The following is a 24,143-nucleotide window of genomic DNA, read 5'->3' on the forward strand; positions in this document are numbered from 1 at the left end:
CAGCCCCCTCCCCTCCATCACCAAGGCTCCTTTTTAGCAAACTTGTGCACTGAAGCTCCTCTCCCTCCGCCGGGTGATCTTCCAGTGTCCCAGTCGGATACAGTCATAAGGTTCACTTTCATAGGGCTCTGCAGCTTAATAATAAGTAATTACCGTGACAAAAGCCCATTTTGTGGGCTTGGCGAGGGTTTTTCTTCCCACTCTCTACAACTCTCTTCTCTTAAAGACCAACTAGACCCTCCAGGGCATCTTGTTGAGGTCCTTCTCGCTCTGAAAGGTGACCAGTATTGGCCCCACTCCTCGCCGGCCGCCATGTGCCAGGACAACAGCCTCCCTGCGCCCCACGCCAGCAACCCTAGCAGGGGCCAGACGTGGGGGACCATGGCCCTCGGCTGCCCTGGAGGGGGCTGAAGCACTCACAGGGAGCCAGAGCCCCCAGGTGAGCTCCTGGTGACAGGCTGGGCAAGTAGGAAAACCAAGGCCAGGCCTTGTGGAGTGCCACCTGGGGGAGGCCCGAGGCCGCTCGGGGGAGCTCTGTACAAACACAGGAGCCCAAACCACAGCTGGATTTCTCCTGGTGTCGGGTGACCTGAAGTCGTCCCTCGGATGGTGAGAACTCTGAAAAATACCAGCCCGGCTGAGAGGCTGAGAGGAGGGACGCCGGACAGCAAGCTCCTCTAATTAATTACAGAGCTGCTGCGTCTCAGAGGGGCCCCGGCCCCATGCTCAGCGCACTTGGGGCCCAGCCCGTGCAGCGGGGAAAGGTGATGCTTTCATAGCGAGAAGGGAATTCTGTTGCTGGAGGTTTTATTTTCCAATTTCCAGTTCGAAAGACTACGATTCAAAGCTTGCCTGTTTAAATGCTGCATCTTAATGCGCCGAAAACGCCGTCTCTTGTCTTGCTTGATTTCACGTCTTTTGCTGCTGCTCCTGTTAGCAAACGTGTGTTGAGACTGAATACGCAGCCTACATATGGCACCAGGGCGCACTCACGCGGAAGACCTGCAACCCCTCGGTGGGAGCCTGCGGGAGACGCAAGCTCGGATTCTGGGGGACGGACTGGGGCCCCCCTGAGCCCCTCCTCCTGTGGCCTCTACTTCCAGGGGCCGCAGGAGGCTCTGTCTCACTCCAAAGGTGCCTTGGGACAAGCTGGGTCTTGAACTAAACATCGTATTTGTTTTGTATCGGTCCGGAGCTGCAAGTGCGCCTATAAAAATGTGTCCCCACAAACAGCCAGGAAACGGCTGTATTCTAGATCTTTCAGAGGACACATGGCCATCCCCTGCAGAACAGCTGCGAAGGAGACTGGGTGCTTCAAAGCTTGGCCCGCAGGCCACACTGGCTTTTCCAGAAACAGTTCTACACACAGTCGATACCCTTTTGGGATGAGCTTGGTTTGCAGTCTGTTTCGCCATCCAGCTGCCCCCCCAAGAAAGCTCCTCATGCCACCACTGGGGGACGCATCCACCCAACACTGGAGGAACCCAGTGCCTTCACCCCTGGTCGTTTTGGCGCCTTCACCTCAGCCATGAGCACCGGTCTGACTCCTTCAAGACAACGCCAAATGTCTGTCTGGCATTTTCCAGAGGCTTGCCGCTTCTTCATATTTACTCAACCCTCCTATTCGGCGTGGGGGGATGGTGCCTTTGCCCTCTTTCTCAGAGGAAGCTCCCGAGGTTCAAAGAGGTGAACTGACTTGCCTAACACAGCCAATAAACTCCATTAGTCTCCAATCCTACATTTTGCTGCAGCCCACAGCATCCTGCCAGTGGGGCTGGGAGTGGGGCAGACCGTGGCTACTTTGAGTGGTGGGCCCCATGACCACCTGGGAGCTTGTGAGAAACACAGATTCATGGGCCCCACCCCAGAGATCCCCAAGGGTTCCTGCACTCATGGAAGTTTGGGAGGCACTGTAAGGCTAACCTGGGAGGCCCACCCTGTCTGCGACTCAAAGATGATAGGGAACTTTGGGAGCTTGGACGCCTGCTGCCTGTACATATAGGGACCCCTTCACTCATTCTTGTTGCCAATGAGCCGTGTCCAGGACCACCTAGATGTCACAGGTGGTCCTTGGGAGGGTGAGACCAGGACCAAGGGCTCTCGGTTGCAGGCCACTTCCTGCCTCTCTTTGCTACTGACCATGCAGTCAGTCCCCTGTCCCTTGCTCTGCAGCTGCTGACATTGGGCAATTCCTGCTGTGTGGATCCTGGTAAGGGGCTGACCCAAGTGCCCAGCAGCCTGGGACTCAGAGCAGCTCCAGCTCAGCTGAGGGCCCATCTTTGTCTGCCATGTCCCCAGCTCCTGCTGAGCCACTTCCAATAGCTCCCTGTTTCCTGGCTCCCTGGAGAGCCCAAAGTGGGATACAAAAAGACAAGGACCCACCATCCAAAGGCCCATCTCTGCCAGGACCTCTCCTCGTCTCCAAGAAACACACGCTTTTGCCATCCTTCCTTCAAACATACCCACAGGGGAGGTGGTGGCGGGACACGTTCACTTAGGCCTGGCCTGGCCCTGACCATCAGCCTTGGGGTGGCACCCCCTTCTCTCTGTCTCCCATCTCCACATCCAGCCCAGGGTGCAGACCTGGTTCTATGGCAGCGCTCCTTCTGGGTGGGACAGGCCCCAGGATGGTCAGCCTGAAGCCCTCCCGGCTTCACCGACTTCCCTCTTCAAGCCCCAGGCCTCCCTGAGCTGTCACCCAGACCCTGCAGGCCCAAGCAGAGGTGGAGGTGCTAAAGATAAAGAAGGCAACCCCACGGCGCAGCGGGGGAGGGCAGGCCTGGAGCATGGGCAGCAAGGGTGGGTGAGGCAGGGGACTGCAGCCCCCCGCCGGCTGTGGCCAACCTGGCACCGGGAACTGCAGCCCTGAGAGGCCAAGGGGCCTGGGGGAGGTGATGGAGTTCCCCCTCGGTGCCCAGTGCAGGCCTGGGGCCGCACTGATTCCGCATTGGGTGGGATCGCAGGACCCCCGCCCCCCACATCCCGGCCAGTAAGCAGGCGGCAGCGGATGCTCTGCGCGCACCTCCCCGGGTAGCGTCCTGGGGATTTGGGGGCTCAGAGTAGCTGGGCTTCCTGCCCTAGTCGCCAGCCTGAGGTTTCTGCGTAGCCCCGCAGATTGCAAAAGTCTGGCCCAGCCCCCTCCCCGGCAGGAGCTCCCGGGGCCTCCCTCGCCAGCCCCACCAGGCGGGTGGCCCGCCTCCCCCGAGGCCCAGCGCGCGGTCCACGCTGCAGTGGAGCTCCGCGCCCCCGCCGCCTCCGCGCGGCCCCCTGGCTTTCCCGACGCGGCCAGAGTGGGGCCCCGCTCCCCGCCCCCGCGCCCCCCGCGGCCCGGCGCGAAGTTCCCCAAAGTGACCAGGGCTTCGAGAGCCCCCGCCCCCTCCCCTCCGGCTTCCCCGGAGACTCCGCCCGCCGCCCCCTCCCGCGCCTTCGGAAAAGTTGCGAGCGACGCCCCAAACTCCGGCCCCCGGCCCCGCGCCGCGCGCGCCCCAGGCACCCCCGCGCTCGGCCGCCGCGCAGGGGCGCAGTTCCCCCCACCGGGCCCCGGCGCCATGACGCGGGGAGCGCAGCGGGGCCCCCGCGGCGACGCGGAGGCGGCCAAGTGCGGGTGTGGGCGGCGGCGCGGGGCGCACGTGCACTGGGAGGGGGGCCGGGGCCGGGCGGGCCGGGGGCCGCTTACCTGTTGGAGGTAGAGGAAGGCGGGCGGGCAGGGCACGGAGTGCGGGAGCATGCTGCCGGAGTTGGACAGCAGGAGGCAGCCCGAGTTCGCCATGGAGCACAGCATGGGGCGGCAGGGGGGCGCCCGGCGGCCGAGGCAGCTCTGCGCTCGCTGCGCGGCTCGCACCCTCCGCGCGTCCCTCGGTGTGTGCGCGCGCCCTGCCTCCCGGGCGCCCTCTCGGTCTCCTCCTCTTCTTCCTCCTCCGGCCCTCCCCTCCCCCTCGTGGCGCTCTTTAAAAGGGAGACATGGAAGGAAAGCGGCGCGCCTCTGCCCGGTGCTCCCCTGCCCGGGCGGGGATGCTGGAGAGAGCGCGCGCGAGAATATGGCAAGAGAGGCTCTAAGCGCGAGAGAATGGATGAAGGGGAGCGGGGAAGAGGGAGTCCGTCACTTTGGAGCCACCGGAGCCCTGTCTGCAAAGAGTGGTGCGTGTGCGTGTGTGAGTGTGCGCGTGTGCGCGCGTGTGTAGCGGTGGGAGGGGGAGTCCCTGGCGTACTCCAACATCAAACAGAGCCCCGCGCGGAGGGAAGAGAATCCGGAACGACGGCACAACAGCTGATCCCACACTTAACCCCTCGCCCGCCGGCACCCGCGCACGGCCAGCTCTCGCACCCTCGCACCGGCCCCTCCGCTCCGCTCCTCCTCCCCGCCTCCAGCGGCCCGGGTTTGGGGCCTGGAATCTCCTTTTGCCCCTGCTCTGTCCATGGGCCGCTGCGGAGAGAAGGAAGGAGCGGCTCTGCGGCCCGACCGGAAGGCGCTTCGTCCTGCTTGGCGTTCGGAGAAGCGCCTCTTCTAAGGGAGGCCGGCTTGGTGGCGGGGATGTCGGTGATGTAATGAGGGCATCTACGCAGAGGCTTCCTTGCTGAAAACGCTTCTCGCGCTGCCCAGGGATTGGAAACCCAGCTGGGCGCCCTGGGAGCCTCTCCCACTGGCCCCTAGGCCATATTTACACCCCAGGATTGCCGCAGGCACATGGACTTGTGGATACTTAATATACAGGGGGCGGGGGAGGATTTCAAGGGGCACTGGCTACAACGCATCCTCCCCTCTTTATACCCACTCTGGACTTGGCGCTCACACATCAACGGAGCCAGAATCACTGTGAGATTCCTGACCCTGGTCAGCACCTGGCAGAGGTCTTGACTGTGTCCCTGTGCTTCCACCGTGACAAGTGTGTGTGTGTGGTGTGTGTACATGTGCATAAATCTGCAGCTACACACACACACACACACACACACACACACACACACACACACACACACACGGGCCTGCCATGCATTCACACTTGTCAGATGCCCCCTAGCCAAGCCCATTTTGACAGGACAAGCCACAGGTGAGTGTGGTTGTGAGAGGGACAGTCTGCCACTTGCCACCATTAGAGGTAGAGACAGCAGGGGGCATGCCCAACCTCTTCCCCTACTCATGCATACTTCCCCCAGGAAAGGGGCAAATCCCAGATACCTAGGATCAATTCTGGACTCACCTGTCCTACCTAGAAGCACCTGTGACTCCTGACCTCACTGTGGGAGCAGGCCCCACTCTGGAGGGAAGCAGAGCCTGGACCCCTTGGCAGTGAGAAGAGCACTGGCTTGGGAGGCAGGTGGAGGCACCCTCACTCGCTGTGTGATCTTAGCAAAGTTGCTTGTCCTCTCTGGGCTTCGGTTTCTTCCTCCAAGCTGAAAGGTTGGTTGGGTGATGTCTGAGATGTCTTATAGCATCTGCTGCAGGACGGGTCCACAAGGGCCAGTTAGGAAGAAGCAGCGGGGTTGGGGGATGCTGCGGACGTGTTCCCTCCAAGCAGTTTGGGAACAAGCTTGATATGAACACAGCTAGCAGGTGTGTGACCCTTGGACGCCCTTCTCTGAGGCACCCCATGTCTCTTGAACAAAACAGCCTCCTGCTTATCTTTCCCTAAGAAAGAAAGGGGGTGCAACGTCTGGCAGGGAGGCAGATAGAAGAAGGGACAAAGGTCAAAGGAGAGATGGTGGCGGGAACAGCTGATCCATCGTGTTAGGTAGCCACCCTTGCCTGACCTTGTTTTGGGAATCTCTCACTGTGCTGACCCCAGGGGTGGCATTGGCAGGAAGTGGGGATGGGGGCACTTGACTGTGGACCTGCAGAGGCCACCCCTGCCTGTGAGCTGGACAGGTTATTAACTTAGCATCTCAGACGAGGGGCCCCTTCAGCCTAGGACAGTGATGGGGTGACCCAGCACCAAGGCCTCGGGCATCTGGGGCAAGAACACCCAGCTGGGTATAGCATTTGCCAGCAGAGTCTTTGCAGAGAGTTCTTCTGCAGAGTGTGGCACCCCAGAGTGGCCCGGGCATCTCTGCTGCCCCCGTTTCAGAAGCCTTCCCTCTCCTTCTGTCCTCCCCTAGCCCTGTCAGCTGTCACCCAGAAAATTTGGGGCAGCCATGGAGTATTCACCTTTGGTCCTGGGCTCCACGTCCACCCTGCCTGCGAACCATCCGCTTGCTAATTCACCGTTGTCACCAAGCATCTCTTGAGATGAACGCTTTATCCTTCCCATAAGAAGACTTGGGAGTGCATCCTAAACACACAGCTCTCATGCATTTTCTTAATGAGAATCCACTGCGTGCAGACACGGCACCAGATGCTGGAGCCGTACAAATAAAATTCTTTGCACTGGAGTGAGCACACTGTCTGGTGGGGAAACCAAGCCAGCAAACCAAGACTGCAGCCTACTGTGCTAAGAGCTATGACAGCCCAGCATAGCGGAAGCTCAAATCTGAGGTGAGCTGAAACCTTGGGTTCGGCCAGGGAAGCTTTCTTGGAGGGACCCCTGAGCTCATTTGTTGACCTGGAGAAAGCCAGGGTGGTGGTAATGCCAGTCTCAGTACTGGTATTGCTTCCAGCAGCCTTCTGCCTGGTCATCAGTGGGCCTCTCAGCCCAGCCACCTGCCTTCCAGCCTCACCTCCAGAGAGTGTCGGGCCCAGAGAGCATGTCTGGACACCTGCTTCCATCAGCCAGCTAATCACACCTAGGCTCTAGCAAGAGTGAGAACAGCAAAACAGAATCGAAAGAAAACCTCCACAAAAAGGATCTGAACAATGTGTATGTCTGGCTTATTTCTCAGGATGGGGCTGCATGCCCAGGGCCTCCTGCGCTGTGTTCTGGACTGGTGACTTCCACTACGAGCCAGTTATTAAATGGTAAATTGAAGAGGCCTCGGTCCACTGAGGGGTGTCTTTGTGGCGAGGCAGGGGTGTGTGTCAGGCCGCGGAACAGCTAAATAGCCCCGCTGGTGGCCTCTCGGTCTCCCCTTCAATAGTCGAGGTGTCAGGAGGGCAGGGAGCTTGCTGTCTGGTTCACAGCCTCATGCCAATGCCTGGAGTAGCTCCTGGCAGGGACGAGTGTGGTCGTCCCTGGCCCCACCCCCACCCTGAGGCTCGTCCCATTGTGGTGAGTCAACCACAGCTGCCGGAGGGCACTGACAGGGCAGAGCCAGGCTGCTGCAGAAGGGTCTGTGCCCCTAGGGTGGCTGTCCCACTGGTGTCAGGTCCACCCCTTGTCCGTGGTCTGGAGGAGAAAGGGGAAGCATGCTCTGTGCTCCTGGGATGCACTGGGTCCCTCTAATGGCAAGAAATGCATCTAGCGTGACTGTTTCTGAGACTCTGCCATCCTCACCCAGGACCTCCAATGCCTGGTGCAGAGGCAACGCATCAGACTGTGGGCTGCAACGTTCTTCAGGTCCCTTGGACCCCTCGCAGCCCTCTGGAGCCCCTGGTGTCTCCTGGGCCAGGGTGGGTGGCCCTGAGCAGTGAGTGGGGGAAGCCCGGGGGCCCAGTGCTCAGCTGCCCCCGCTTCTGGGGCGAAAGGAGGCTGTGAGCTGGGAAGAGCTGTCAATCCAGTGCTAATATTCACTACTTAAAAAAAGAGCCAAGAAAAAAAAATATCCTATTCACCCTGAATCTGAGAAGGGCCTTGTTAGGGAGGCAGGAACTGAGCTGTAATTATTTCTGCGCTCCTGGGCACCACTATAAATATCAGGCAAGGAGGCGCCTCAGAAGGTCCGGATGGTTCCAAGGCTTTGGAGATCTCCTAGCTCCTTCCTGCCCCGTCTCCGTGTCACCTTCCCTGGAGGAGGCCTTGCCGGGTGCAGGTGCCACCCCCCTCCCCCACCCACTCTGGGCGAGCCAGCCTGGGAGATCCAGGCCCACATAGCTTTGCAAACACCCTTCATCTCTGTGGTGTGCACCTCTGTGAAATGGGCACACGGGGTCTCCCTGGGAGAGCATGTGCCAAAGTGTTTAAAATCATCTGTGTTTTTAACAAAGGTGGCAATTCTCTGGCCAAATGATCTGGGAGAGTTTTGCCTAAGCTAATATCCCATCTCTCATCCTTTGGAAATTCCAAAGCTGCCCGTTGGCAGATTCCAGCAGGAAACAGGATGCCCTGCGATCCCTTCGGGGAGATTGGGTGGAGGGTTGGGTTACTCATCAGCCTGCGCCTCTTTCCCCTTCTGAGTGCCCCCTCTGAGTGTCCTTAGGCTTCGCTCATGCAGGGAGGACAGCGCGGAGCTTGGCAAAGATGTCCCAGTACAAGGGGTGAGCTCACCGTCTCCGGCTGCAGCTGGGCCACACAAAGACAGTGTGCTCAGCGCTTCCAGCAGAGCCAGAGCTCCCTGCCCCAACGTTGGGGTGTTTGGCACAGGCTTGGGCATGAGCGCTGGGGGACCAAGGAGGCAGGAGCAGCAGAATTGTACACGGCATCTCCACAGTGGAGTGGGCTAGGGTGGGCAAGGCTCAGGTGGCAGGGGTGTGTGTGAGCAGGCATGCTGTCACCCAAGAAGTATCTTCTACGTGAACCAACCAGACGCCCACATCACCAACTGAACACCCTCCCAGGGGAATTCATGCCCCAATTCCACAGCTAAGGGAACAGGGATAGAGTCAGGGGACGGCTCCAAGCTCAGGGCTGCTTGGGGTGCCTCCAACAGACGACACTGGGGAAATGTCTAGTTGAGGACAGGAAGCTCTCTAGTCACCTTGTAAAATGAAGGAGACCCCCAGACTCTCTGAAGGTGGGGTCTTCCCTAACTTGGGATTGGGGCTGCTTCCACTTCATCCTGGTGTGTCCAATTCTCCCAAAGGGCAGAGGAGTTGGCAGAGAAGCCCCTGTGAGGACAGGGCCACTGGCTGCCCTGGCTGACAGGGCCACGCTGGAGGTGTCCAGCAGAGGGCCCACTCACACCAACCAGAGCCTCCACTTTGAGGGAAGGCCTATAAGGAAGGGGTGCTGGGGGTGCTCCTCACCCCTGGGTCCCTCTGCATCCCTGAGCCACCAAGTGCTTGGCAATGCAGAGGGAAAGTCAGTCCTGGCCCAGGAAGCCATGGCCAGCACCCACCTTCCACTTCAGTGGGGACCCCCCACCCACTGTTGCTGTCCCCCTGGCCCCAGTAGAGACTGCAGCAAAAGTAAAAATCGGCGTGCAAAGGAAGTTTATTTATCTGTTTAATTAAGAGGCGTTTGCCAGCCACATTCGGGTCCATCCGTCTCACTTACAACCATGTCCCAGCAAAATTAAACATAATAAATACAAGGAGACTGAAAGCAAAGGGCACACTCGAGATATATGGGCAAAGCCAGAAGAAGTTGCACAGGGTTGCAGTTATAAGCACATCTTTCTTTGGCAAGTTCCTCTCCCCTTGGGGCCCAGGAGCTGGAGGAATGCTCTCAGAGAAGGGCTGTGGGTGCCATTCCACCCTGCTTTTCCCACTCAGCACTGTTGCCAAGCTTTATTTATTTTAAATGAACCCCCAGGACTTCTCCCTTCTCCTCTTCTGGAGGGGAGGAGAGCGCTCAGCACAGAGCAAAAAGAACATCTGAAATCAGGCAGCGCTGTGATGTTCCACCTCGGGGCTTGGTGGGTAAGAGGCCTCGGCAGCTGCAGCCCTGGAAAGCTCTTTGCAGGCTCCTGCTGCATCTGGGCCATGAGCTCCTGGCAAGGAGGCAGCCTGGGCCGAGAGAGCCTTGGAGAAACAGATCCGTGCTCTTTGGTGCCAGCTGTGACCAAGCCACCATTCAGGAGGCTGGCCCCAGAACCCACAGAAGCCAGAGGAGGGACAGGGGCAGAATTTTTTCTAAAGCCTTAAGAGCCTGACTGTTTGCTCCAACTTCTCAGGCATGCGAGTGTACAAAGGAGAAAAGTGGTGATTTACTATGATTATTGATTGCTAACGGTAACAATACCTTGCACTGGCTCAGTGCTTTCCTGACCTTTTCATCTGACTTGATCCTCACATGGTGGATGGGGAAGGTAGCATGATGCCCATTTGGTTTATGATGACACTTCTAGGACCACAGAGGCGGCCCAAAGTCACACAACTAGTGAGGGGCAGAGTTTAGGCTGGAAAACAAGCCTCCCAGCTTGCAGACTCGCACGAGCCTTCAGCTTCCCTTCCACGACTGTGCTTGGCTCATGTGCTCCGTTAAGCACCCTCATCATTAGCCGTTGGCTTTTCTCCTAACAGGATCAACCCCAAACCAAATCTGTTAACGTAATCGTCATTTGCAATAGCTTGGGCATTTACTAATCACACTGCTGCTCGGTCTGTGTGGCAATTATCTTGAATTTCCTCTTTCTCATTAGGCAAGAGGTCGTGAGAACTCAGTAGGGTTGCTGAACTCTATGACGAAGCCAAGGAGAGAAGCTGCTGTTGGAGGGAGGAAGCCCTTCTGTGGGGGTCCTAGCTGATCTGCCACAAGATGCTCAATTTCCTGGATCCTCATCTCACACCCTGAGCTTGGCCCACCTCTGGAGCTCTCCTGTCCCATGTACATCTGGGCAGATCTACTTGGTTCCCTGTGTCAACCCTGAGAGTGACTGCAGAAGAGAAAGAGTGCTGAGGGGCACAGGAAGTCTGCATATTTGCTTGGACATGAAAATTCCAGCTCTTGCTGGCTCACCAATGAAATGCCCTTGGATGGCAGGGTCCCCAGTGCAGACATGACTGATGACAGCCTCTGCTCACATCAGGGAAGGGCTCGTGTTACAGGTTTGTCACTGGCAGAGGCTGTGGGGCCAGGGAAAACCTACAGAACTTACTGCTCCATGCAGCCCACCCAAGGTAGCCTTCCTGAGCACTAAGGTTGCCCTCCGCTCCCCTACTTGCTGCCTTTCAGCACCAGGGACAGCTCCAGCATCTTGTCTCTCCTGTCGCCACTCAACCCCAGTGAGACACAGTCCCTGGAAGGGAGAAAGAAGCGCAAATAAAGGCATGGGTGATGGAGATGGAAGGGAACTGGGATCATAGCGTCCAGTTCCCTCTTTCTAGCCAGCAGTCATTGGCGCTTTCAGGGACTGCCACTTTTTTTTTTAATGCTTCACTGAAGGAGACCCTGACATCTCTCTGGGGAGCTCATTCAGATTTTTATCACCCCAGCTGTCAAGAAATTCCACCTTGTGTCTCACACAAACCTTTTCCACCTTAATTTTATTCAAAGGGGAAAAGCCTTGAAGGAATGCCAAGGGGGAGCATGGACCAGCAGCTGGAGCCACTGTCACGTCCTCTAACTCCCAAGAGGGACTGAGGGTCATCCACCAGAACTTGCAGAACAAGGCTGCATGCTCCAGGGGAGGGGTCCAAGAGAAGCCCCACATAATTCAGGGTGTCAGGAAGGGAAGTCTGTACACATGACGTTTGGGAATCTCCCATTGTGAATTTGTGTCAAGTTCAGTTAGAACTGAATGAAGACACAAAACAGCAGACCCCATGGGAAGGGGCCAGAGTGTGTTCTTTCATCCACAGGGGTTGGGTCTGAGCTGCCTAGGGTGGAGTCAGCAAGGCTCCATCCTGTGCCTTCTGTCTCTTCATAAAGACAGCAGTTGAAATAGTTAGACTCTTCACTTTGACATCAGTTAAAATAAATCTTACTTAACAGAGAAACCAGTGCCCCTTCCTCCAGCCTTGGTTGAGGAGAGACCACAAAGGGACAGAACAGACCCAGTGACCTCCTGTGGAGAGAGAGTGATGGCCAGAGGGTAGCTGGGGCCCAAGGACTGTGAAAGTCAGGTCCTCCAAATTCTGAACAAACCTGAAAGGCTCTGGATCAAGCATCTGCCTATGGCCTCAGCCTCTGCACTCAGCCAGTTAAAAAGCAACCTCAGGCTGCAGGGAGCAGAATATGAGGGGCTGGCACTTGGCTCTTCTTCTGCCCCTTCGTGCCCCCTAAAGCCAAAGCATCAGCTCATTAAAAGCTCATTATGAGCCTAAGGCCACAAAGGCCCAGAGAGGCAGCGCTGCCCTGGCGAAGCGCGTGGCCCTGGGGACGCAGGTGCACTGTGTCAGGCGGCCAGTGCCAAGCTGCAGACAGGAGCAGGAAGATGGAGCAGGGAGGTGGCCGGTGGGCAGTCGGGGACAGGAGGCTCTTCCAATGAAGTACCATAGGAACCAAACTTGTTTCAGGCCTCACGGGGGCAGGGATATACCTGTCTTCCAGGAAGCAGAGGAACAAACATTTACCTGCAAACTCTCTTCCTCATACCCCCAGGGTGACAGAGGCCAAATATGAGCTCCTGTCTCAGGCTTTGAGGGCAGTGAGTCGGGGCAAGGAGGAGGGAGGGGTAGGCAGGACCCTGGCTAGCATCAGCCCTGCCTCGCAACCCAAAAGACACCAGGAAAGTTACATGAATTGCTGCCCACTAGAGGACAGTGCAGCAGAGAAAGGGGCAATGGATGCTGCTTGCTTCTTTAGTCCCCCTAAAGACTGCTGAGAGAAGGGAAGTGGGACACGTCTGGTGGAGGTGTGGGAGACTTCGGCGTGAGGCGATTCTGGGGCCCCCACCCCTGCTAACCTCCTAGCCCGCTGGTCCCTCTCAGTCCTGACAGGGGGAAGCCCTCCTCTTTCCTGATCTACTCTAGCACTGGGGTCTGGTGCTGTTCTGGCATCGACACAGCTCTCCAGTTCCAAGGCATGAGGTTTCTGAGAATTCACTGGCAAGGAGGTTTAGGGGAAGTTGGCAGCCAGCTGAGGGCCTTGTGCTGCTCTTAGCAGCACCCAGCCTTTCCTCCTGCTGAGAGTTGCTGCATTAGATGGGGGGAGCCGTCTGTTCCTCTTCTTACTTCCCTAGGATGCTGCGACTTTTGATTCCTGCTTGATTAATATACAGCCAACAGAGACTGTAGTTAAGGCAGCTTTAATTCTCTCAGGTCACCAAACTCAGGAGCAGCAAAGCTGCAAGGAGCCAGCCCCGCAGTAGATCAAACACTGGGACCTTCAAATTGCTCTGTGGCCCAATTTCTCATCGCTGCTGCTGCCTGATAACCCTCCCAGCCTGGAGCCAATCTCTTCCTCTTCCAGGGGTGGGGACAGGGACTGGACATGGAGGTCCAGAGCTGAAACCCTCCTGGGAGCCAGGAATGAAAGTTGGAACCATTCAACATGTCAACCCTGGAAGAGTGAGCCCTTCAGCATCAGGGACAGCTCCAGCCAACCCCTGGGGTGTCCAGCACTGCCCACGCTCCTGCCTTCTGAGCCAAACACAGAAGGGTGTAAATGATCTCACTGTTTGGCTGGAGGTGGCCAGTGGCTAGCCCTGCTGATGGCTGCTTTTCACCAAAACATCCACCCCACCCAAATGAGTCTTCTGCACCCCTCTGAGACCCTGCACACTCTCACCAGCAGAGTCTTCCTTTAGGCTTTCTCTAGATTCAGCTTTCTTATTCTCTGACCCCCAAAGAGAAGCAGGCTGCTCTTAGAACCACCTAGCCCATCTCCCTGCTGGTGCCTGGTGCCCGTGGCCTCTGCGGGTCCAATAGTTTCCTTTCTGGCTCCACCTCATGCCCTCCCAACTTGTGTCATTAGCATCTCCTGAAAGACAAGCTAATTTCTATGCTTAGCACCTGTGTGTTTACTTGTTTGGTGGTGGTGGAGATGGGGGAAGTGGCAGGGGGAGGAATGCCTGTGTGGCTGCGATTTCCTACGAAGCGTCTTTTATAGACCTGGTCCGTGTTGCAATTCGGGGAGGCACCATGGAGCAGTACAATGCGGGAAGATTACACTTGGAAGCTGGGCTTGTAAATTACCTCCCAGTGGGGGCAGGGAATGCGCCTGTTAACGGAGAGCCCAGTGCGCAGAGCCGTTCTCATTTAAGAGCAGGATCTTCCCGGATCAGACTCTGATCAATCCTTGCTGCCACTAACACGCCATATATTTGGAAGAAATGTTCGCATCGAAGTTGAGGAAGCCCCAGTCTTGCCTTCTCATGCTCACCCCACTGCTGTTTTATCAGTATTTTTCTCTAGCCCTAGCCCCCATTGGATTTATTCCCCACCACTCCGCCTCTATCCACTTAAAAATATCGTCTATAGATTTTCAAATTATTGCTACACTTTCTAAGAGAAGGATGCAGTGGTTAAAAATTAACAGCAAATTTATAGGAATTCTATATGGCAATTACAGAATTATAATGAAGTGGCTGCCACTTGGCCGAGTGTGGGTAATTGGAAATCCACGCTGGGAGACTAGAATCTTTACTGTATTGGAATTGTATTTTTGAGAGTAAATGCCGTGGAGAGGGTCAATGGAGCTTTGAGCTGGCTGGGTTCTCTGGAGGAAAGAGTGGCTGGTTCACTGGTTACTTGGAGGTAGTTTAAAAAGAGAATCCCTGAAGCTGGCACACAGGAAGGAAGGTAGGTGTTCTGGGCTAGGGGGCAGCCCTAATGCCCCTTGCTTGATCTGGAGAAGGCAGGAGTATGAAGGAAGGACTGTCGTCAACCACAGAGCAAAAGAGGTGGTCAAGATGGTGACGCACAGGAGAAACCTTGTGTCTCCCTATCTGGTGGGCCAATTCTTCTCGCCAAAAAAAAAAAAAAAAAAAAAAAAAAAGTAAAAAAAATCAGATAGATCATTTTCTCATGAAGACACCAAGTCGTCTGTATTTCACGCGGTGCAGCCTTCACTCCTGCACCTGCCACGGCAGACATGGACGTGGGCTACCTTCTCCTCTTTGCTTCTCTTTGGGATCCCAGCCGCCCAGGTGGTCCAAGGCGGGTTGTAAGGAGGAAGCTCTGATTCTGAGAGAGCTCTGCCAGGAATTTAGATACAAATTGGCTCTTGATTCTTCAAGAGATTTCTCTAGACCCAGCGCTGTCCAACACAGGAGACACTAGCCCTGTGTGTATAAAATACAAGCCAGATTTTGAAGACTGGGTACTGTAGAAGAAATGAAAAATAACTTGTGGATCCAATTACATGGTGAAATAATAATATTTTGGATATACTTGGTTAAATAAAGAGTATCATGAAAATTAATCCCACTGCTTTCTTTTTCCGTTTTTGGTGTGGGTACTGGAAGGTTACATGGACATATGTGGTTTCCACTATACTTTCACCGGGAAGCACTGATCTTGAGCCGGGGCACGATGTCTTTGCACTCAGCCCTGGCACCACCCACTCACTGCTTGCAACAGTGCCAGGCCCATGGTGGGATACAGGAGGAGCAGTCCACTGGGTCTCTTCTCGTGGAGGGTCCAGAGAATGAAGTCTCCTCTGGCAGAAAGCACATGCTGGTCCCCCCCAGCCCAAAGACAGACGTCCAGCAACGGGGTTTGCTCCACTGAAATCTATTTATGTTGCTTGGTTTCTGTTTACTCCACCCCGATGCCTGGGACTGAGGCCTGCCATTACGTCCTGCCAGCGCAGGTGCACAGACCCAGGGGCCAGTGGGTGGTAGTGGTGGGCCGGCTTTCCTTCTTACTCTCGCCTTCTGCCCAGGACAAGGAGACCCTCACGCTAAGTGCCTCTCAGCTCTGGGGCTTGGCTCACGGCTGGCACTTCTGCCCCCTGACCTGCACTGGGAGAAGGCATCCCAGCAGCCAGCTCCCCTGGGGCTGAACTTGCTTGCATTTGGCTCCTGGGGGAGCATATTGATTTTCCTCTCCGGTGTAGAGTGAGAGGCTTCGGAAATTCCGTTCCAGTGATACAGGGCAGGGCAATCATTACCATCATCATCAGAGTGCTTTGGACAGACTGGATCTCGGGCACCCAGGAGTACCCGCAGCCTCATCTAAATACACCCAGCCCCCTCACAGGCAGGGGGAAGGATGTCTATCACTCTTCCCATGTCACCAGATGAGTAAGATGAATCGCAGAGAGCAGAGGAGTGTCCAGGGTGCAGAGTCCCTTGGCATCTAAGTCGTCACCCCTCCCACCTGAGGAACGAAAGCGGAGCTGAGCTTCTGGGAGGACTGCAGCCCCAGGGCTCCCGCCTCCCGCCACACGCAGCCTCAGCACTTCCGGAGCTCTCTACCGGCAGGAAGCGGTGCGCCACACTCAGGCTTGGGAGTCGCCCCAAGCTGGAGGCAAGCCCGTTTCTGACCCGACCAGCCACGTGGCTTGGAGCAAGTGCTTCAACATCTTGAGCTGTGCTTTCTGCATCTTTAAGAATGGGACACAACACCTCCCTCCAGCACTGCAGGATTCAAAGACATTCTGCATACGAAGGAGCTGGCACACAGTAGATGCTCAATAAAGCATGCTAATTAAATCAACAGGTATCCACTGAGTACCTCCAAATGCCGGGCTTTGTTCTGGGTCCCTTGTCCCTGCAGCGGCCAAGTGAGACAGCCGGTGCAGTGGCCTTTCTCTGCACCTCAATGGACAAAATTTGCCCCGATCATCTCCCAAGCCTGGGGACAGGAAGTATCGTTAACTCTCAACTATGCACGTACATGGAGTGGAACGTGCCGCTGATAATTCAGAAAGAGCAGAGAGCCGCAAATGATTCTTACTTGACTCCGAGTTGCATTCTGCTTATTTTTGCTCCGGATTTACCTTTCTAATTACTGTTTGTTCTGGCTTATGCTCAAATGTGTTTACATTCTCAGAAGTCACGCTGGTTGATGGTGAGGGGTGTGCCCCAGAAGTACGCTGGGCCCACCAGGCGGAAACCAGCCCAGACCATCCCCCCGGGGTGGCGGACACCCGCTGAATTGAACGCAGTTGGAGCTGGGGCTCCTTCCTGGGTTCTGCCCAGGAGGGATGTTGGAGGGCACCTTAATTTCTGCTTCAAGGCTTCTGCCTATGCGGGTGGCTGGGCATGGGTGGGAGGCACGAGGCCTGGAGGCCACACTGAATCCCATGAGCTGTGTTTCCTCTCATGCACCCCCACTCACAGCCCTCCTCTGGGGCAACCGCACCTTGTTCTCTGTCTCTCGCTGGGCTTCTCTCTCTGCCTCTCTCCCTCCACGTCTTCCTGTCTCTGAGCATGTGTCTCTCCATCACTCTCCTCACCTTCCTCCACTGGTGCTATTTTGAGCACTCTTCTCCCCGGGGCAAACCAGGAAACAGATATTTCTTTCAACAGATTTATCTTCCATGCAGCTGGAGGTGGGGAGACCCATCCCTCCTCTAGAACTGTGAGCTTGGTGACCAAGGGGGTTGTATCTGAACGGACACCTGTCTTTATGGCCACCCATTTCCCTTTGTAGGGCAGGGAGGGAAGGCAGGATGGGGAAAACACAACGAATCCATTGCTCTGTGCTGTCTTTCTTCTGCATACCCCACCCTGCGCCCCACATAGAGATCCTGGCATGGAAAGGGGGTCCTGTCTCTACACTAGGCAACCGAGACCACGTGCACCCACAACGTGGGCACCTGCTTCTGATTTTCTCAGCCTGCCATGTGATTTCACCAACTGAGGGCCTCGTTCTGTGTCGGGAGAGTGTGGGATGGACTGTCATCTCACGAGTGCTATGGAGGCAGCGACTGGTTAGTCCCTGCGCTGGACCAGACCAAAAAGCAAACTCCCAGAGGGCTCCGTGAAAGCCCTCTGCCCTGGCCATGCCCGCCTCCTCTCCATCCACACAGGCACAGGTGCCCCTGTCGGGAGGTTGATGCAGATGTCCTTCTGGTCCTCAAGGGCCCAGCGCTAAGGCCACAGCGAAGCACTGATGTTTGTGTCCTGCACACCAGCTCACAAAGCACTTCCTGTACGTCACTTGAACGTGCCTCACACGTCCCTGAGAGACAGACGAGTACAGCGGGGGACACTGAGGCTCAGGAAAGTTATACCCCACTCGACCGCCTGCACATGCTGCCCGGGGATCCGGCCACTCTGCTGCGACTGTTAGGGGTGTCAGAAGCTCTGCTCCACACCTGAGAGCTTTCCGAAGCTGAGTGCTGTGCGTTTTCCAGTGGCAAGGTGCAAATCCCCTTCCACAAAGATGCTGATCGCACCGAGGCTGCAGCCCAGTTGTGAGACTGTTAACTGAGAGCTGGTTCTCCGGGAGAGGAGGAGGAGGTCTGCATGACTCTGGCCAGGGGAAGGCCAGTGGGCGCTGTCCCTGTGGAGCAGAACCCACACAGGGAAGGGTGCCACAGGGGTAAGGGGGTGGGGTCTGGCCGGCTCACCCTGTCTTCTCTGGAGGCACAGGCAGGGCGGCAAGCAGTTGTCAGAAAAGGAAACTAGGGGCCACCTCTGCAGCCAGGCTGCTCTGGGGGGCCTCTGCCAGGCACCACCCGCGGAGGCTGGCGGGAAGCGGGCCATGCCCCTCAGGCGGGCTTCAGCCTGTTCTGCCACCCCCTCCACCTCACTGGGACAATTCCTCCCACAGCTCTCACATTTTCTGCCCTCCCCCCAGCAGGTGTGGGAATAGGAATGAGGGCAGGGAGCGTGCCTGGGCCCTGACCCCTCTGCCCCCCCCACCGTGCTGAGTGGCAGGTCTTGAGGTTCCCTCCAGGGAGAGAAATTAGCCCAGGTGAGAGTCAAGGAAGAGGTCACGGCCAGACATCGGCTGTTCTGAATCCAACAGTAGACCTCGAGGTGCCCACAACCTCTATGGTGGGAACAGGTGACCTAGAAGAGCCTGATTTGGTCCCAGTTCTGAAAGAAATTAGCTGCTCTTAAGTCAGTCTCTAGAGCTGCAATTAAAATTAAATAGAAGCAAACCCCAGTTCCTCCACTGCATCCCATTCAAGTGCTCGGTGGCCGCACGTGGCCAGTGGCTACTATGCTGAGTGCTAATGTACAACATTTCCACGGCAGCGGGAAGATCTACTGGAAGGGTCTGCTCTAAAGCCTTCCACATCTCCGTCCTCTTATCTGCAAAATGGGGAGAAGAGCACCCTAACTCTTGCCCAAGGCTCAGTGAGACGGCAGGTGGCCAAAGCGCTGTGCGCTTCACACTTTTGTAAGCAAAGTGGCCTCTTGGTTTGTGCCCAAGCTGCCGGTCTGCTGGGGACGGAGAGGCATGGGAAGGCCTCTGGAGAGCAGCGAGCCCACGAGACGTATGCTGTTTGCTGCAGCAACCCCGAGGGGCCAAAGGATGAGGTTCCAGGGGAGATTCAAAGCCCTAGAATCGCCTGGCAGATGCGGCAGGCACCATGGAGGGCGTTCGCTCTGCCCTCCCAGGCTAAGAGCAAACATAAGAAGCCCCATAGACAGAGCCACAAGACAGGGTGGTCTCTGCCCAGACCTGAGATAGGCAGAGGTGCCCCTGTGAGGGCAGCAGGGCCGGGGGAGAGTCCTGTGTCTCTACACATCTGGCTCCTTGCTGCACCAGAGGGGGGCTATGGGACGCATGCCTTGGCAGGATGGGCTGTGAGGTTTCATGGGGCATATCCGTGGGGAGTTGCTGAAGCCAAGAAAGCTTTGCTGGGCTGGCAGAAACCCACACATCAACTCAATAATGAAAAAAAAAAAAGGGAACTTTGCACAGAGAGCAAACCTTCGCAGGGGAAGGGGACAAATCCCCCAAAACTGACCTGGTGGATGGATCTGAGACCCCTTAGCCCCCATCTCATACAGAGGCAAGTCCCGGAGATCCTTTCCTCAGCCATGTTGGGGGGACCACGGGAAGGAAGTCATGCATCCTTGGGCATCTTAGGAGGTGGGCAGCTGGGCCAGCCACATCCCAGTGCCCTCAGGATGAGCCCACCATGATCGCCAGCGTCTCCGCTGTCCTCAGCTCCTCCTGCATCCACTCCCACACACCTCTGTGCTCCATAAGACCTCTCTTCTCTCCTTGTTCCTTTAAACATTACCTTCTCTTCCCACAAAACAGAAACAGAAAGCGGCATGTAAATCCATCCTGATCCGATTCCGCTGCGAGCTGAGCAGCAGAGGTGGCCCGGGTGCTGCCCCAGCGAGGAGCCCTTCCCACCCACCCACCCAGGATCGCTCCCGCCTGTCCTCCACGTTGGAGCAGACCTGCCCGTCTGGGCTCCGCAGTTAATGGGCTGAGAAGGAATTCTGGATACTTTTAAAGGGAATGTGGGGGACTGAGGGAGGTGGATAGAGGGAAATCGATGGCCAACTCTGCTGGGATACAGAAAACCAAGCTTCCAGGAGCACAAGTGGGATCTTCAGGGGACTGTGGGCCCAACAGGCAGCTGGGACTGCTGGGCTGCTGTCCCTGGTCCTGAACGTGCCTGCTGGCGAGCGGTTGTCTCTCCCAACCCTAGGGGCACCGGTGATTTCATCCTCTCAAGAGATTTTCTTTCATTTCTTCTCTCTCTCTTCCTCCCTCCCTCTCTCCCTCCTTCTCTCCCTCTCCCTTCCCCTTCCTCTCGCGGGGGTATTTTCCAGAACATGTAAAATGCATCTGCTAGTCTACCACATTTTTTTCCAACCATAACCCCCCGCAGCCCCTTGGAGGTGTTGGAGGTGGAAGCCGGTCCCTCCGTGCTCCCCCAGTGCTGTGCTCATCTCTCTGCCTCCTCACCCCCTTCCCACATGCTTCCTTTCCCCCCAAACCTTCCCGACTTCATCGGAGTCTGGGGGAGACTGATGAAGAGCCCGGGGCAGACTCAGGCAAACTTCCTTAAAAGTTGCCTTCAACTTTCAGACCTCCTTTCGCTGCACCTCCTCCACTGCAGCCGACGACCCAAATGCTAGGCTTACACCACCCTCTCTCTAGAGCATCTGTCTCATCCTCCTCCTCCTGCCTGCCTCACTGGGAGCTGTCACAAGCTGGGTGATGACACACATCTCTGCAATGTCAGCAGTCATGACTGGGAGAATACCGTAGGTCCCCTGGGTGCTCTTGGAGGTACTGACAAGGCTTCCCTGGAACGAGGGGTTGGGTGGGCCAGGGCCTAGGTGGGGAGGACTCCAGAGGGGGCAGCACAAGGCCTGGGGCGCGTCTGAGATGGCCTGTGCTTCCTCCTGCCATAGAATCTACAGGCACTTCTTGTCTTAGAAGAAGGGGAGAAACCTGGGGGCTTGAAGCATCATGGGGAGGAGAGGCAGTCCCAGGAAACTTTGGGGCCCTGCCCAGGGTGCCGCCCCCATGCACCATGACTGCCAGTCCCTTCCACTAGGGCAGAGCTCTCCAGCGTACACGGCTTTCCCCAACACAATCTCACATGCTTCTCACACCCGGTCTTGCAGATTGGTTCCCGCAGTGGTCCTCTGTCCGGGCAGGGGATCTGCCCAAGATCTCACAGCTTGAGCCCAGGTGTCGGACACTCCCTGTGCCCCGCCTCCCATCCACCCTTAACTCCTGCCTTCCCCACTGCAGCCAGCTGCGCACGGCTGTAACCTGATAGCGCGGCCCCTCAGCACACATTTCAGTTTCTGCCCTGGGGCTTTTCTGCTGCTGCTGTGTGGGCACCTGTGGGAACCCACTCAGCTGCTCTGACGCACGGGCAAACCTGGAGGTGTGCAGAGGCAACGGCGTATGGAGCAAAGCTTGCCTGGAGGGAAGGGACCTGGAGGGCGGTGCTTCCTTTCCAGCCCTCACGTGGATCCGCCCGTGGCCCCTCGGCCCTGATCTCGGTTGCCCACAGTGGTGATCAGCTCAACCACACCCCCGGGCCGGTTATGCCTCTTTATCTTTCATATCCCCCTCTGGACTTCTCCAAACACGCTCCCCGCCTTTGAACACTTCTCCCGGCTGGTGTCTGGGGGGAAACCAAGCTAAGGCAGCCCCTCCGGATGGGATTCTGGAACTGAGCGATCGCCACAGTCAGACTTTGCTAGGGACCCCACGGCTGATGCCATACAGGCTTGTGACAAACCCTGGTATGTAGGGCAGTCACACTCACAGACTCTCTGGTGGAGGACGGAGGAAGGGGAAGGTGGAGGGTGGAGAATGTGGTTATGCAGCAGCGGTGGCAATGGTCTGGGGCGGTGGTAATCGTAAGGACTGTGGAGTCGGTTGGCGTTCAAAGCCTTCAAAATAGGAAATGACAGTCTCAGGTGAGCTGAATTTCAGCTCAAGGGACACTGGCCTCCGTGGAAGTACTTAAACAGACCTTATCTTCTAAAGCCCCAGGATTTAATTACAAGGGTAGCAAAGTGACAAAGGCGCCTGAACACACAGATGCGACACGTCTCCTTTGCTAAAATCAGAGCCCCAGAAAGAAAGAGTGGGGCCAAGGGAGGCAAACACATGTGGGGATGAGCCTGAGGGTCCTGAGGGTTCCCTGACTTTCCTAAACTCGCTGAACTGGCAGAGGAGCCCCCTCCTCCTTGCCAGAAGAAAGCTGGCTCTCCTTACCCGGAGAACCAGCGAAGACCTCACTTGAGGTTTCTTACGAGATACTGCTTGTCTCGTTGAAAGCTGCCCCTACCTTCTCTCATCTTCATAAGACTAGTAGCCAGAGTTGGGGTGCAGCAAAGGCCAAGTGGGGAGACCTCCCCAGCTCCAGGAGGAGACTGACACACACAGCCGGAACTAGGGAGCAGGAGCCAGAGTAGATTCTGAAGGAGTCGGATCAGGGTGGGCAGATTTTAAGTCTGGATAGGGGAGAAATTATTGGCACAAAAGCAGCCCCCACCCCCGCCACGACGCAAGGCCATCTGAGCCAATCTAATAACCAGCTCCTTCAAGCACAGATATGTCGGTGGTTTTCAGTAAACGAGGTAGAGACACTGAAACTACTTTGGCAGAATATTGAAGAAGTGTCAGAAGACCCAGGGTGGGGTGACCAGAGACCCCACCAGCTGACGCTGCCCAGGATGGTCCAGGGGATACCCCCCTTCACAAAGGTGATGAGAAATGCTTTGTGGAGGGGCACCGAAATCTGAGGAGCATAAGAAGCAGCTGCCTTCTGCAGGCTAGGTTTTCATTAGGAGATACTGCCACTAACTGGGCTCCTTGGTGTCAGTGAGGGTGAGAAGATTCCAGAATAGCAGAGGGCCGGTGGGCACACTGAACCGTCAAAGGCAGGGTGGCTGTCAGCACCACCATGGTCAGTAGGCTCGGCAGCAACCAGGGTGCCCTGAACCGCAGAATCTGTGGCCAGCTGACCATGCAGTGCCTGGGGGTGAGACGGGCGGGTGGCCACCGAGGGTGCTGCTTGATTCCTATAACCGGGAAGAGACGGAGAGCCCGTGAGCAGAAGACCGCTCCCAGCCGTCGCAGTGGAAACTGGCCATACCTCAGCCAGCTCCAGGTCTAAGGCAGTTCTCAGGTCAGAGCCCACTGATCGGAGGGAAGACTAGGGAGGGCTTGGCCATGCCACGGCAGTGACAGTCCCCTAACCCTTCCCCAGAGGGAACTGTGACATTTGCCAGAGAACCTGCGCCTGGGAAAGGAGGGCTATCCAGACTCCAGAGGCTCTAGGAGACGTGAGCAGAGCTGACACAGGCACCAGTGGCACAGAAACGCTGTCACGGCCACCAGGTGGAAGGCCGTCCACGGAAAGCCAGAGACACACGACACCCTGACCCAAGCCCATCTTGCAGCGAGTCCTGTGGGCTCACAGACCCATCCAGTAGTTGGGTCTCTCATCTCCCATGTGTCATTGTGGACAAACAGACTTAGCATCGGCACAACCTTCTTGTTGGTTCTCTGACCTGGAGGGGCCAAGTGGAAGCCCGTGAACCTTCCCCCAGCCCGGCCAAGACAGCACATCAGAAAAACTAACAGGTCCTCCCACCCCCAGGAACACTGTGGAGACTGGGTCCACCATAAAGGACTTGAAGGAAGCGAGGGTGGAGGCCGCCCTCGTATCCCTGTCAACTCGCCTGTAAGGACCAGCTGGGTCTTGCTGCGTGGCGGCGGACCCCCGCGCACCTAACCAAGCCTCTGGGCACAGACTGCAGCGCCTCGTTTATCAGAAGGAATCTATTACTTGGTACCTGGTCACCGATGTGGAAAATGTGTTCTTCCCAATCCCTATCAGTAAAGAGGGTTAAAATCTCTTCGCTTTTACACAGGAAGGATCGCAGTACACATTCTGTCTTGACGCAGGGCTGTAATTTCCCTCCTGCTCTTCATCACAGCGTCTACAGGTCTGTGATCACTGTGACGTTTCAGAGAACGTCATGCTCACCCCCTAGGCTGAGACCATGCTCATTGGACCGGGTGGGCAGCAGGCGGTAAATACACCAAATGCCCCAGTAGGATGCCTGTGTCAGAGGGTGAGGGATGAACCCCAGGAGGGTCCAAGTCTTGCCCTTCAGTGGAGTAGAGTCTGAGGCGTTCCAGAACGCCCCCTTGAAGCCCCCTTGAAGTT

At 56.7% G+C, this 24,143-nt stretch overlaps 1 protein-coding gene across 3 annotated transcripts in view; it reads right to left on the bottom strand.

Moving 5' to 3' along the window:
• Window positions 1-4,124, bottom strand: part of RBFOX3 (RNA binding fox-1 homolog 3) — a 78,949-nt gene extending 74,825 nt beyond the window's left edge. For 2 of the 3 annotated variants that reach the window (XM_072939754.1, XM_072939752.1), the window contains exon 1: window positions 3,677-3,729. In XM_072939754.1, the coding sequence (XP_072795855.1) occupies window positions 3,677-3,727 (51 nt within the window). In that variant the 5' untranslated portion in view covers window positions 3,728-3,729. Of the gene's footprint in view, window positions 1-3,676 lie in introns of all 3 variants that reach the window. The other variant, XM_072939753.1, reaches the window with a different exon arrangement.
• Window positions 4,125-24,143: the final 20,019 nt, after the last annotated feature.

Source organism: Vicugna pacos, chromosome 16 (assembly GCF_048564905.1).
Source record: "Vicugna pacos chromosome 16, VicPac4, whole genome shotgun sequence".
Classification (NCBI taxonomy): Eukaryota; Metazoa; Chordata; class Mammalia; order Artiodactyla; family Camelidae; genus Vicugna; species Vicugna pacos.